The sequence below is a fragment of the Stylophora pistillata genome, chromosome 4, assembly GCF_964205215.1.
Source record: "Stylophora pistillata chromosome 4, jaStyPist1.2, whole genome shotgun sequence".
Classification (NCBI taxonomy): Eukaryota; Metazoa; Cnidaria; class Anthozoa; order Scleractinia; family Pocilloporidae; genus Stylophora; species Stylophora pistillata.
This window is the reverse complement of record NC_142522.1, coordinates 4,833,811-4,848,820: the sequence shown is the minus strand read 5'-3', so window position 1 is coordinate 4,848,820 and position 15,010 is coordinate 4,833,811. Positions and strand designations below refer to the sequence as shown.

The 15,010-nt window shown below is 39.7% G+C and overlaps 1 protein-coding gene across 1 annotated transcript in view; it reads left to right on the top strand.

Moving 5' to 3' along the window:
* LOC111344970 (uncharacterized) overlaps window positions 1-15,010 on the top strand; it is a 53,430-nt gene that overhangs the window by 30,800 nt on the left and 7,620 nt on the right. Inside the window, exons 36-58 of the mRNA XM_088756576.1 lie at window positions 1,018-1,239; window positions 1,481-1,594; window positions 1,958-2,038; window positions 2,422-2,559; window positions 3,028-3,278; window positions 3,644-3,743; window positions 3,925-4,020; window positions 4,364-4,602; window positions 4,934-5,042; window positions 5,589-5,917; window positions 6,466-6,604; window positions 7,817-7,984; window positions 9,061-9,295; window positions 9,857-9,990; window positions 10,232-10,465; window positions 11,190-11,452; window positions 11,803-11,911; window positions 12,390-12,734; window positions 13,302-13,340; window positions 13,452-13,569; window positions 13,742-13,813; window positions 13,938-14,009; window positions 14,636-14,707. Of these exons, the coding sequence (XP_088612702.1) occupies window positions 1,018-1,239; window positions 1,481-1,594; window positions 1,958-2,038; window positions 2,422-2,559; window positions 3,028-3,278; window positions 3,644-3,743; window positions 3,925-4,020; window positions 4,364-4,602; window positions 4,934-5,042; window positions 5,589-5,917; window positions 6,466-6,604; window positions 7,817-7,984; window positions 9,061-9,295; window positions 9,857-9,990; window positions 10,232-10,465; window positions 11,190-11,452; window positions 11,803-11,911; window positions 12,390-12,734; window positions 13,302-13,340; window positions 13,452-13,569; window positions 13,742-13,813; window positions 13,938-14,009; window positions 14,636-14,707 (3,679 nt within the window). The remainder of the gene's footprint in view (window positions 1-1,017; window positions 1,240-1,480; window positions 1,595-1,957; window positions 2,039-2,421; window positions 2,560-3,027; window positions 3,279-3,643; window positions 3,744-3,924; window positions 4,021-4,363; window positions 4,603-4,933; window positions 5,043-5,588; window positions 5,918-6,465; window positions 6,605-7,816; window positions 7,985-9,060; window positions 9,296-9,856; window positions 9,991-10,231; window positions 10,466-11,189; window positions 11,453-11,802; window positions 11,912-12,389; window positions 12,735-13,301; window positions 13,341-13,451; window positions 13,570-13,741; window positions 13,814-13,937; window positions 14,010-14,635; window positions 14,708-15,010) is intronic.

Sequence of the window (15,010 nt, the reverse complement as noted above, 5' to 3'; positions counted from 1 at the left end):
TTGATTAGTCTGAGTGCATCTTTTTTGAATGAATAGCTATTGTTTCAAGCTAATGACCGCAGCTACACAATCTTAGACCTTACGAAAAGACATCCAGCTGAATGTTAGCCAATAAAATGGCTGATGTATGTTGAAACTTTATACTAACTTCTGTGCCTATAACAACAAACATATGAAACATATGTATGAACTGCGGTTATGATACGTATATGTGCACGATCCTTCGCAGTAAAAAGCACTATTTGAGCAATAGTGAAAATCAGACCTGAAAAAAATTTCAGGCCTGTACGGGATTCGAACCACTGACCTCTGCGATACTAGTGCAGCGCTCTACCAATTGAGCTAACAAGCCAACTGGGAGCAGGCCATCAAATTAATTCGACATAAACCCGTGGATGATAAATCAAACAACAACAAACATATGAAACATATGTATGAACTGCGGTTATGATACGTATATGTGCACGATCCTTCGCAGTAAAGCACTATTTGAGCAATAGTGAAAATCAGACCTGAAAAAAATTTCAGGCCTGTACGGGATTCGAACCACTGACCTCTGCGATACTAGTGCAGCGCTCTACCAACTGAGCTAACAAGCCAACTGGGAGCAGGCCGTCAAATTAATTCGACATAAACCCGTGGACATATACGTATCCGTATCATAACCGTATCATAACCGCAGTTCACACATATGTTTCATATGTTTGTTGTTGTTTGATTTATCATCAACGGGTTTACGTCGAATTAATTTGATGGCCTGCTCCCAGTTGGCTTGTTAGCTCAATTGGTAGAGCGCTGCACTAGTATCGCAGAGGTCAGTGGTTCGAATCCCGTACAGGCCTGAAATTTTTTTCAGGTCTGATTTTCACTATTGCTCAAATAGTGCTTTACTGCGAAGGATCGTGCACATATACGTTCTGTGCCTATGTTCCGTTTCTCTCAGCAAACATTCCGCCAGCTTTCCCATCAAATCGAATTTGTTCCATAAGTGATTCTTAAATTTTCCGGTTGCGTTAGGTTTCAAATGTAGCGAAGATCGGTTTACCTGTAAGAACGGCGAATGTGTCAAGAAGAATTTGCTGTGTGATGGCGACTTTGCCTGCAAGGATCATTCAGATGAAGAGAATTGTGAGTGTCCTTCCAGTATGTTCGCCTGTAAAGGAGGAGGATGTCTCCTAGCAACGGCAGTGTGTGACGGTTACGAGGACTGTTCTAGCGGAGATGATGAAAGCAACTGTCGTGAGTGAACTGTTAGGTGTATTTAGTCAAATGATCTTGAAGCAGATGATATCTTTATGGTCTATAAAATGCCGACTGTTAAGGACCCTAGACTTATCTCCAATTAGTGAAACAGCAGTTGCCCAGACTATTACGCTCAAGCGGGCCAATTAAGCAGTTAGTCTCCAACGAAATAGCAATTTTCTAGATTATCGTCGTCCGGTAGTTACTAAAATGCGCCGATGATAATTTTTTTTGGCAGGAAATCCATGTCCCTCCAGCCATCAGTGCCTTGATGGATCGTGCATTCCCTGGTCAGACACTTGTAGTCAAACACCCTTCTGCAAGGATGGAACTAACACACCATCTATATGCGGTAAGCAAGATCAGAGTGTTAAGCAAGATCAGAGTGTGAATCAAGCGTAAAAAGAAGGGTAGCAGTTGGGTAACCGTGTCTGCTGGAAAAAGTGATGGTCTGCTTGTTGTTTGCTTGTTTTGGATAGAATGAAAAATCGTAGTCGGGTGGTCCTCTGCATGTTTTACAGGATTTCCTGTATATAGATTCCCCAGGGGTTTCCCTCATCAGAAGAGATTTATATGTAATTTCAGTTAGATTTCCTTATGAAGAGAGCCAGTCACTAGTGGTGATCCTCTTAATTGTGTAATTAACAAAAGTTTGCAAGTCAGACTTTTACGTAGCTGTGGTTTTCACGTGGCATTTCATCTTTCTGGTTTCCAGGTTCTACCAGGTGTAATCTTAACGATTTGGCGTGTACCTCCAAAAATTCCACTGGACAAAAGAGATGCAGATCTTTCAGAGGTAGAACGACTTCAGTGTTTCTTCTATACTAACTTTGTTGTGGTTAATTGCAGACCTAATCAGCTATTCTAATCAGACGACTCTTTTTCTTACTAACTCGTAGAGGAATAACTAAAAACTACTGCTTTTTAAGCGAAGCAGATGGTCCAAACATGCACAAAGTGTTCTCTAAAGTGGAAATCAGTAAATTTATTTGTTTCTCAATGGTAAATTCAATTTATTCGCCAGAATCAAATTATCTTAAGAACTTGTTTATTTCATTTTGTCCATTCTTTTGAATCACATGGCATTTCTTTAGCTATGATAATTTTTCTATGATTGTGTTTTTTTGCCTGTTTGTTTTCTTTCCTGTTAAGTAAATAAGTTTCTATTGGTCCTTTCAGGTAACTGTAACTTTCAAACGGGCCACTGTGGACTAAAGCCTGACAAGAATGCCACTTTCCAATGGACCGTGGGCACTGGTCAGACGCAAACAGAAAGAACTGGGCCGAGTTACGATCACACTTCGTTCAGCAAGGATGGTAAGGCAGCCTTTGCGCAGAAATCACTTCAGTGAGGAAAGAACCAACAATGGGCTAAGCAGAAATAAAGGCTCCAAATGAATTCAATTCTATCGAAAAAATTGATAACGGTTATGACTGAACAAAGCAGTTTTAAAGTAATCTAGGACTACAATGCTTTTGCTGATATCGTACTGGGATCGATCAGGAAAACTCGTGACATTCTATTAACCAGTCAGATGCATGACTAAAACCACACACGATTTGGTTACCTGCGCTTAAGGCATCATGCTTGTCTCACCTCGAGTTCTCATTAGAACTTAAGGGTATTTTCCTTCGCTTTAATTGGCTGTTAAAATCCCTTTGAGATTGCTTTTACGACAAGTAATCGGAGAGCGCTCTAAAACCCAGCCATTTCGCTCACTAGGGTCAGAATTCGGGTCACGAAAAGGGCAAAAAACAATAGGCGCGCAATATCTTTTTTTGCAGGTTTTTATATCTATATTGAAGCTTCTCGAAGAAACTTTGGAGACGAGGCGAGATTGCTTAGCGACTGGATGAAACCTAATGAGACAGTCTGCGTTAAGTTCTGGTATCACATGCATGGGTCGGACATTGGTAATCTGAGTATTTACCTCAAAACTAACCAATCAGCAACCCTTGTTTGGATGGTTTCGGGAGATAAAGGAAACCGTTGGCGATATGGTCAGACGGCTTTGAATAGCACCCTTTGGTTTAAAGTAAGTATTCAATTTTCCGATAATTATGCAGCGAAGAGGCTTGAAACTATATAATATATTAACACGATTAAGAGGACGTTAAAATCATCTAAAAATGCGTAATCCACAGTGCATTCTCCCGCAGGAGCTGCTGGCCGGACGAAAGTCTCGCTCTTTCATTGTAGATGTTTTCAATTTCAGCTCCTTTTCAAAATATTTTGTTTTATAAGGGCGTTTAAAAGAGTGCATTGCATTTTCATTTACTTAATGGCATATTTTCCAAAAGTACAAGGTTAAAATCTGAAGTATTTCGCAAAGTAATGAAAAATACGCATTTAAGCTTTGTAAAGGTCAATTTTTGTTGATATCAGGATTGCTATTTTCAGTTTGTACTGGAAGGAGCAGTTGGTACTGGAAGTAAAGGGGATATTGCAGTGGATGATTTTACGGTGGTGGACGGAGCATGTGAAAAAATCTTCAAACAAAGTAGGTATATTTAATTTTAAGATGATTGAAAGCGATCTAAACAGAAATAAAGTCTTCAAGACAAGTTAACACGAATTACCACGATTTCTCGCTATTTTCCCGTCCGGCATCGTCAGTAATAGGAATATTAAGAAGCACAAATTGCATCTATAACCTATTGCTTTTTATGCTTCGTCTCCAGCGAGTCCAGACTGCTATTTTGAAGAGAGTGGGTGCGATTGGTACGTTCATGATGGAGGGGTTCTGAATACTCATTTGGCGGGAATGGGAAAGCGAGGTAAGCTGTTTGATCGTCAGTTGACAGTAACATAGTGATGCTTTATGACCGATAACGGTCGTTTGCTTTCCTTTTCCCATAATTGCCGTAGAAAATACAGAAATTTTAAAATATGTCTTACAAACGATCGAATAACCTTCGGCAAGCTTCAAAATGGCGCCGTCCTGGGACGCACTTTTTGGCATATTTGAAAACGATTTTTCCTTTACGAAGTTGGGATATCCTTTGGAATCTTAAAATGCAGTCCCCACTATGATTTCACGTATACTTTTTAATGTCGGCGACAAAATCATATGGTATCAAGAGCAGATCACTCCTTAACACGACGCGTATTTTTTGTCAGTAGGATACGCCTCTCTACCAGTTGGAGCATCAGAACTGCCATGTTTTCTCTCGTCTCCCATCATCAACAGCATTGCTTATGAATGGAAGTGCCTTCGTTTCTGGCACAAGGCTTCGTTAACTGTGTTATTAAACAACACAAACACGAACAAAACTCAACATCATTTCCATGCAGATGAGGCGACCAATATGTGGCGTTACGCACAGCTTCCAATACCAGTCAATTCAACTCAAATTCAGGTAGTTAACACTCTCATTCGCAGCGTTTTGTTAAGTCTCGCCATGCAACGTGAAGCTCGTGAAGAAACGTGTTGTTTACCCTTCTAACAACAGGTGTAACGTGAGAGAGCGCGTTACAAGTCTAGACCACACAAAGGCTGCGAAGGAGAAAAACTCTTAACGTGGTTACGATTTAATGATGTCGTGGTGTCTTCTATGACGGTGTTCTTAGACGGTGTTCCAAGAACTAGAGTGGGTTAGACTTAAACATTCCTTTTTCCCATAACACCTATCTTCTCGTGGTTGTACATGCCTGAGCTTATCATGGTTGCCTTTTTATAACCTACCATAGATTCATTCTGTTGGTGTCTGCAAATTCACTCATGGACCATTTCTGGCCATTGCTAATGTTTCTTTCACCAAAGAACCCTGCAAACTGATTCCTTGGAGTGCTGTTAAAGGTAAGGGTTACGCTAGAGGTTACGTATTCATAGAAAACTGCACTTCGTGTACTGTCACGTTCTTTTTTACGTTGCAGGCACTTGCTGTGCCCATTAACCTCACACTCCTACGACTAACTAATCAAAGTGACGGTATGGTAAACTCGTGGATATGCTGTGCAAAATTATGAATAAAATGAATGTAATTGTACTAAAAGCCAATGATCCTATTCTTCCAGTTGAAGAAACATATTAAAGCCGTCAATCCCCTAATAAGAGTTAAATTTTCAAGAAATGAGCGTCATTCATTAAGGGGAATGAATATTTGGATTTTAGAGTTAGATGGCGAAAGGAGGAAGGGCATAATGTTTTGGGAACATTTGGCACGCCCAAAGCTACATTAAAATAGAGAAACTGAATCGATTTTATTTTTTTCACCCCCATACTCGCCTCTAACCGTAGGTAAAACAGCTAAGGACGCGGAAAGTATAGGCTACGGTTTATCCTATCCTGTTCTAACTATTTTACCAATAGCTACATTACTTTTTAATCCCTAACAACCATTAGATTGTCAAAAGCCTCTTGGCATGGAGAATGGAACTATCTCCAAAAAACAAATCACTGCTTCATCACAATGGGATGCTCACCACGCCCCTTCTCAGGGCAGGTTACATTTGAAACAATCAGGCGTTAAACAGGGATCTTGGTCAGCCAGCGTAAACGACGATAACCAATGGCTTCAAGTGGCTCTGGGAATTCGGTACATGAAGGTCACAGCTGTAGCAACGCAAGGACGGAATGCATATCCTGAGTGGGTAACGAAGTACAGGCTGCAGTATAGCGGGGATGGAATAAGCTTCCAGTATTACAAGGAACCAAAAGATATTGAAGACAAGGTGAGTTGGACTTCACACATCAAAATCATATTACTGTTGTTTTTCTCATCCAAAATAAAAAAATAAATAAATAAATAAACATTTGGCTGAGGTTAGTATTCTTTGGTTTGATTATGTTTGGTGGGGTCGGCTCAGCTCGGGCTGAGTCGATTGGAGTCGCGTCGTATCGGGTCAGGCTGCGTCGCATAAAATCGAGTCGGGGCGGTGCGAGATTGGGAGGGACAGGATAGAGCAGGTCGACTCGGTTCAGCCTATCTTTTTTGGCCGAGTTTGATTTGATTAAGTTCGGTTCGGAACAGTTCAGGGCGGAGGGGGGCGAGGCTAGTCAGCTTGGCTCGGTTTCGTTGGGTGTTGTTGGATTCAGTTCAGTTCAGTTGAATTTTGTTGTGTTCAGTTTTGTTCTGTTCGTCTCGTTTCGGTAAGGTTTGATCTTGTTCATTTGGTTCGATTCCGTTTTCATTTACAAAAGTTCAGGAGGGTAATATGATTTTGAAGTGAGAATAGACAAAATTTCCTTTGATCATTTCTACTACTATCTTTTCATGAAGGAATTTGATGGAAATACAAATATGGACACTGTTGTTTTTCATGAAGTTAAACCACCTATCATAGCACGTTTCATCCGCTTTCGACCAATAGCTTGGAAAGATCATATCTCCATGAGAGTGGAGCTGTATGGCTGTAAAGGTAATGTATCTGTTTCACGAATCCACACTGTCTGATATTACACCTTCCAGCGCCTAAAATAATCGTTTTTCTTTGTTTTTGGAAATATAGCGCATCAGAAAAAGGCTCTCGTCTTCTTTATACCCTGATTCCCTTGCCTGTATATGAGTCTTTATGCGTTGATAACAAAATAATTTGGTGATAGTGGTACCAGAAGAAGTAATAGCAATAGTAGTAGCAGTAGCAGTAACAGTAGCAGTGGTAGTAGCAGTAGTAGTAGCATTGACAGTGGTTGTGGACTGCGAGTGGCACTAGTAGTAGCAGCAGCAGTGGCAGTAGCAGTAACAGTAGCAATGACGGTGGCAGTGGCTTTGGCAGTGGCACTGCCGTGTAGCCTCTTTCTATTCTCCAGCAAAACCTTGAGGGAACCTTCTCTCTTTTAACAAGTAACTCCCAAAATGTTTCAAATGTATTTCTCAGTAGATCTGGTATAAAAAAATTGGCTTACCAGGTGGTCTGATTTTTTTTATCATTTTCCAAAGGGTCTACAGCCACTTCGCATTTTCCGCGGCTGCCATCTTGAATAGCGTGCAGTGAGCTTTAAGCTGATGACGTGTAATGGTTTCTTGGTACTCCTGATGATACTTTATTGCTGTCTCTTGTAGAAAAAGTTTATTGAATATGTCGCAGATCTTCATCATCATCACTTGGGGCCATAGGCATCATGAAGTGTTCGATCGGCGGTCGTCATTTTCAGAATTTTTAATCTGGCGCTTCTCTATATTCTTTATCTTCTACCTCGCTTTCCTGTCTCTCTTCGCATGAAGAATGCTCCGGCTCTTACAAATGGGGAAGAACAGTGACACATTCTCTAAAATTTTCTTTAAACGACAGCAATTTAGCATCAACATGAGTGAAAAACTACACCTTGAGTGCATTGCGCACTATTTTAGATGGCGGCCGCGGGAAATTAAAAGTTGCTGTGATACCCTTCTTTGGAAAACGATAAAAAAAAGTCAGACCGCTTGGTAAGGCAACCTCTTTATGCTAGATCTATTCAGAGGTACATTTGGAACATTTCCAGAGTTATTTGTTAAAACAGGGGAGGTTCCCTTTAAAAAACACGCGCATTTTTCTAAGGAGAGCCATTGAAAATAACCTGATAGGAAAGCAGGCTTATGTGGAAGGCTTTTATCAGTCATAGTTCAGTTGGTCCATTATTGATTCAATTAGATGACAGCCAATGTGACATATCGCAAGACTGGTGCGGATGGAAAAGTATCCATGGCTGGAAGAGTCTCAAGAACAAAGAGTTTGACTATAACCATCAGAACGACAGTGGTAATACTGCCAATCACGAACAGGGCGGAGTTAGCGACTATGTTCACTACGCTGATTTTGGTGGGTAAAATTTTTAATGTATGACTTAAAAGATTACATTACTCTCACACTTCCATGACTTTCTTCTATATCTAAACTGGAAGTTAAAAACTATCTTTTCTAAAAAATCCTCAACTACAATTGTAATGCGCTGCCAAGTCGTTTAACACGGGGATTTCCAAAGACGAACCCAATCCCCAAATATGAAACCCGAGGGCCTAAAGTGCTCTGTCACTTGATTTCCTTATTATCAGTGAGTTTGACCGTAAGATTTACAGCGATATAGTCAATTGGAAGCATATGATCTTATTAGTTTATATGTTTCTGAATTCTGTTGTACTCGGCGAATACAACTACAGTTGAACCTCGTAAGTGACCATCCGAAATGTCAAGTCTAGGTTCCTTATCTCGAGTAATTTTCATATGGTGACCGGACCCTTTCTGGCAAACGCTTATGGAAAACTATAGAAATAACTCTTAGCGGCGTGTTCAAGCAATAAAAACAAATAACTTAGGATCTATGGTGATTATTTTGTATCTCACATATTATTTGATACAGCGCGTTTGGGACAATTCTTGCGAAAAAAAACTTGGTTCGTTTGTTATTCCAGTGGTGCTGTCCAAATTTCTCAAGGAACGGAACACAAGCAAAAATTCACGTGGTAAAGCCATTTCGGGAAGCACTTCCGGGGACCCTACTTGAACGACATATGTTGAAATAGTTGATCTCCTACCCGAGGTTGAGCATCTCTAAAAGAGGCCGATTAAGAGAGGTGGTCGCTTACGAGAGTTTCCATTTATTGTGATCTGACTTGGAAACTTTTGGTATTTTGAAAAAGTAATCTCTAAAGAGAAGTGTTTATAACGAGAGGCAGTCGCAAAGGGAGGTCCGACTCTAATTTTGTTTCAGCGCGCAAGCTTCTTAGGACAATCAGGAAAAAGTTTACTCGTAATCCTCACTGCTTTCCCTCTGAAATGAAAATTTATTAAATGGAGGCTAAAAATCGATCTGCCTCGTCATTGCATCCTCTATCAAAGTTTCAGCTGTATATGGTTTGCAATATAATTGATAGAAAATTTTTGTGTTAACATTACAGGAATTTTCGATCCAGGAAACTACGAGATTCATCTTCCTGATATTGATCTTGGCTATGTGTCGTTCTCAGAAATTTTATCTCTCCACAAGGGTTTTACGCTCTGCTTTTGGTTAAAGACCTCTCATGATGGTTTTTTCATCGAATATAAAGTCGCCAAGGAACGAGGCGGGTCGCTGCAACTAGGATGCTACGTCAGCAACGACATCTTTGTAATACAGATGAATAACAGGAGGAGGTAGGAGACAAAATATTGAAATCATTCATCGTTGCCTTAGTAGGCGCATAAAAGGGAATTTAAGCAAACTGCATACGCATAAGCAAGGTCAACAAGGACGAGACAGGACCAAACTAAAAGTTTGACGAGCCGAAGTATAGCTCTGCGGGCAGTATTAAAAACTATTAGCATTTCGTGGCCATTCTCTACAGAACAACAACGTGATACCGCCAATTTTTCACGAGTCAGAAAAGTGGAACACCGAAAGCAAATAAATCAAGTTTGTATTCTATTCTTTAATGCAGTCAGCGCTGCTATTTGCTAAAAATCAACCCAATTCATATCTTAGCTTCTCTTTTCGTTGACACCATCACTGAGACTGCTTAAGATTCCTAATTTTTCGAGAACCAGTTTGTGTAAGAGGGTGTAAAGGAGAAGTAACAATTTCCAATGATAATACCTCCTGGAATACACTTACTACTGTAACTTAGTGAGTGGCCACATGCCACCATATGGATGAATGGATGGATTGGATGAATAGATGAAATTTAATGCCTGATTATCATTATATTTTATTCATAGCAAAATACCGATGGGCGTAGCAGATGACATGTGGCACCACGTGTGTGTATTGTGGAGTAAGAGACTCATGCAGGTGTTCAAAGACGGCGAGAGAAGATTTGGTTCATTTGAATTCCATTTAACGCCGAACGAAGGTACTCTTTGTAGGGAAACTATTTACATTTTGCCCTATGGCTTCAGCAAAAGTGTTATCTTTTATGCGTCTGGTTGATTTTGCTTTGTATTTTTCCACTGCTACTTCCTAAGACCATCTTTAACTTATCGTGATAGATGGTTGACTTTAAACGAGAACGCCGATGTAGAAGTAACTTCTGCGATCAGAAAATTTAAGTGTAGTAACAAAATTGCTTTTGTCTCTTAACCTTTTGCGCACAGGGGAAGGAACCATGACCATTGGTTTCAGAAATTCCAGCGAAAATGCGTCAATTGCTTTGGGTGTATTGAGTGGTTTCAATCTGTGGGGTCACCCAATGCCAGTCGAGGAGATACTGCGCATGTCATTTGGATGTGACAGCGAAGATGGTGACGCGAAGGCCTGGAAAACAGTCAGAAAAGGGTTGCAGAAAGAAGTAGAAGTGAAGTGGTTTCGAACCTGCAGCGATAGAGGAGGCAAGTTCATAGTCACGAGAATTTGATTTCAATCGGTCCTTCATTTATTGCTCTACAGTTTGATTATAAAAAGACCCTTTTGGCTAGTTTAAGGAAGTTTTGAAACTGAGCAGCGAAACCACAAGGAGAAACGAGTGAAAAAAATTGTACTTTATCACCTTGCAAATCCAACTCTCGTTTTCCCGTTTTCCGGGTTACACCACACGCCTGACGTAGAGAGTTTACGCTTAGTTCTTATTGGATGGTCTTCCTTAAAAACGAATAGCCGCAGAATTTGCCCAACAAGACTCCAGTCCTTTGGCTACAGTAAAAAATCTCTACAAAACATTTATCGCGTGTGTGAATGTTCGTCTAAAGTGTGATACATGCTCATCCATTAAGAATGTCCTCCTTCTCCTTTAACAAACATGTACACATTACGCAAATTTATCTTAGTGGCTTCATCATCCAAAAAAATTTGGTTATTAATCCTTGTCGGGAAGGCCTTTAGCTCTACAGCTGATTGAGAGAAATTAGTGAAGGGAAGAAATCCGGAACCATGCTCCACTCTGAACCAGGAACCGCTGCATCAATGTCGTAATTTAATTAACTTTTTTCTTAATTTTTTTGTTGTGTTGGTTCGCTCAAAACGTTGTTAAATGTTCCTTGTTCCTTGATAACTTCTCGATAGATTTTACGATGATATTCTGTAAATAAAATGCTTTCAATTTTATTTCTGATCCAGGTGGACGACTTATAGTGGATACCAACGTCACCCGCTTTACCCAGTTGGCTGTTCTCATGAGCCCGCTATACAATAGATCACATGACTGGCATAGTGAGTGCCTAAAGTTTCGTTACATGTTGCGGGGACCTGGAAAGAAGACACTTACAATTTACCAGAAGACAAAAACCTACCGTGCAATTCCAATCTGGATTTCAGGAAGCAATACAGGCAAGAACTGGCTTTACGGACAAGTGCCTTTGAATTCTCTATCTGAGTTTCAGGTATACGTCTCGGGATATTATGTTACGAGCATGTTCTGCTCGGAAAGGATTAAGTATTCTCAGGTTTTAAGCACAGAAAAGTATGAGAAACACTTAACCAGTTGCCCATCACCCACAGCTTTCCATTGTATTTTGCTTTGAATGAACCTTTCTAGCAGAACGACATTTCTCCCCGAAGAAAATTTCCGTAGCGTGGCGTAAAGTTCTTTGTTCATGGACTTTTTTCCATTTCTAAGTCCACTTTTTGGAGTTTTTCGCGGATGACGAGTCACAGTGACCGACCATAAACATGATTTTCTTTTATTATATATTTTTCTTCCTTTTTTGCTATTGTCTGATACAATAAACAGGTGCTAATAGAAGGTAAAGCAGAGACAAGGGAAGACTTGATAGTATTGACGGGACTTTACATTGAGGAGGAAAACCTTTGCCAACACAAACCCTCGTCAACTAAACAAGGTAAAATTTTTAGTAGATTCATTCATTAAGTGTACTACACGTCAGTCACATTGTGGGGAGAACTTTTGGGAAAGGATGAAAATTGACAAAGTGCCACTTTCCGTCCTTGCCTTGCCGACTTTTTAGAGAAAAAAACCCTACAGAGGCTGTGTTCGGCCAGAAAATAGATTAACAAGGCAAAGCAAAGAGCAAAGAGAGAGAAGTAAAAGCGTAGCAGAGTGTTGATCTGCTTACCTCCCTCCATGGTTTTCTGGGTTCGATTCCCAACCCAAGCATCACAGATGGATTGAATTTAACGTTGGTGCTATTCTTCGCTTCGCACGTTTAAAAAAAAATATGCCCAATTGTTTCTTAAATATGAGGGGTACTTTCAAGAAGAGTCTGATTGGTCGCAATAGTTACATTTTTGACCTTTTTTTAAGGAAAATAAAAACTCTATTCGTTCTCATCAACTTATATTTCTTTTATCCTCTTTCAGCCTGTAACGAAAGATTAACCAACAAAACGGGATATTTCTTTTCTCCTTCATATCCGGGACATTCTCTTGATGACATCTTTTGCAGATGGCTCATAACCGTTCCACCACGTCATATAATACGCTTAAAGTTCCAAGAATTCCGACTCAGGGATCACCCTACGTGTGATAAATGTTTTGTGGAGGTTTTTGATGGTAGCGAAAGAACTCGACCATCTTTAGGAAAATTCTGCGGCTATTTGTTCCCCCCAGATCTCTTATCCTCCTCTAATCATTTCACAATTCTTCTGAGCTGTCAAGGAAATTTGCCTGTAGCCAGATTCAAGGCCTTGTATCGCTCTGTTCCAGGTACGTGAACATAATATTATTCTCATTATAGTGTTTTCGTCGTTATCTTGGTTGCAGTCCGCTACCTTGCTTAGTTATATAGCGTTCCAGGTTTTGAGATCTTTCATTTTTCTTCGTAAGCTGTTTTAGTTAAGTTGTTTTCTTAGGATGGCATGAATTGATATAAAAGTCAATGAACACCGTTAACGCTCTAAAAACCACGGGGGGGTGGGGGGGAGGGAGTCTCAGTTATTCCCAAGATATTTAGAATAGGGGTACTTTTTGGAAATAGGTTCATTATTAAGAGGGCCCCTAAAAAATCACCAAGGCGCAAATTGTGATCGATTAATTTTTTCTGAATGGTCGTGCAGATCTTATGCATACCATACACAATGTGATCCAAAAAGAGACCCGTTTAATTGGTGCAATGTGACTTTGTAAAAACTGCTGTTAAAAAGAAAGAGTTTGTCGGTTTGTAATACTTTCCCGCGAACATTAACAGTATAACTCTTGGCTTGTTTCTGGGAGTCCTTTAATTTCCTTCCAAAACCGTTTAGAAATTATTATCGATTTTTCTTTCTTTTCTAGTCAACGACAATGACGGACTTTCCTGCTCACGTCAGCAAGGTAAACAATCTTTCCCTCCCGTGCATGAGACCTGCTTCTTATCCTATTTTAAGTTAATTGTTTGTTGCCTTTTCAATTTTAATTGATAATAGTATTATCGTTTTATTTTAGGTTGTCCATCGAGCTGCAAATGCGAAGATTTCGGTGAAGGCAAGGACAAGAAGATTCAAGTAACTGGAATAGACTTGCTCGGTGTTCCAAGAGATCTTCCTCTCAATACAGGAGCTGTGTAAGCAAGAAAAACTCGGAAAAGTTCTCTTGCATTTCTAATCTTAATGTGGTGATATCATCATTTTTATTTTTATTTTTTTGTCGCTTTTCTTAGTGAACTTTTCTGTTATTTTTCCCACATGATTACATTTTTCATTCATATTTGCTGTAAGTGTCATATTTCTTTCAAGGTTTTTCAAGAAAAATCGGATATCCCAGTTACAGCAAAAGGCCTTTTCAGATCTCGAAAAGCTGGAATATATGTGAGCATATTCCTCATACGGTGATCAAATGTTAAAACTTTCCGTTTAGATCTGTGCTAGCAAAAGGTTTAATGAACCGACTGGAGAATGAAACCAACTGATTATTTCTTTTTGGCTTTTCTAGCGACATGAGCTTCAATATTTTGCTTCGTCTCAGTGAAAACTGCTTTCAAAATGTCTCATCCGTTAAAACAATGTAAGTATAAAATTAGTCACGCCTTGTAAAGATGAATGTCTTAAATATAGAAAATTCGAGTCTTCGAGATGAAGCGTAGTCCCCAGTTGGAAATACTCCATCCCTAGGTCACTTTTTGTTTGCCTCTTTATTTGACCAGAGTTTGGCAAGACGTTATTTATTTGAATGTCTTAAATGAAAAAGTCGAGTCTTCGAGATGAAGCCGGTATTCCCCAGTTGGAAATGCTTCATCCCTAGGTCATTTTTTGTTTCCCCCTTTATTTGTTGTTTTAATTTTGATTCGATGTGATAATTTGGAAAAGCATTCATAGAAATTGTGGAAAGGTATCCGACGAGGCTCTTGAAACCACTACACTGATAATCTGTTTCAATTCTTTTCTTTACATCTTAAAAAAAAATTAATAAAAAACACTGACAACAGGGAAACTTTCGTCCGTAAAATAACGAAAAAGGTTGAGTTTCGAAACTGCAATCTTATTTACGCCCTTACTGCCTTTACCTCTTTGCGCAATTTCGTAACCGAATGAGGCCATAAGGGCTGCTATATGCTTTGGTTACGAGGTGGCTCCAAGGCTAGTATCAGATTGTACTTAAACTGAATTTAAAAATGTACCTTTTTTTTCCAGGCGATTGAACTCCAATTTTTTAAGATCTCTTCCCGAAGGTGTTTTTCGTGGAATTCCTAATCTACGTGTTCTGTGAGTATTTACGTGACTTATAAATCCGGCGTTCGGGGCACTTTTCTGAATGTAGATCGACTTTAATCACTTTGACTAGTTAAGGTAATGGGAGCCAGTAGGAAATCAAAGTGGATATTGTCATAAAATCTTTTATTGAGCACGAGAAAATGCGAAGGACCAAGGATTGCATGCGATTTTATCTATGTATCTTATTTGCCGAGAGGATGGCACAAATTTTCCTAACCAGTCACAGAACTTAAAGTGCGGCAATCTCGCAGTCCTCTCGACAACTTAAATTTAGTGGACATCGATGTGATTTTT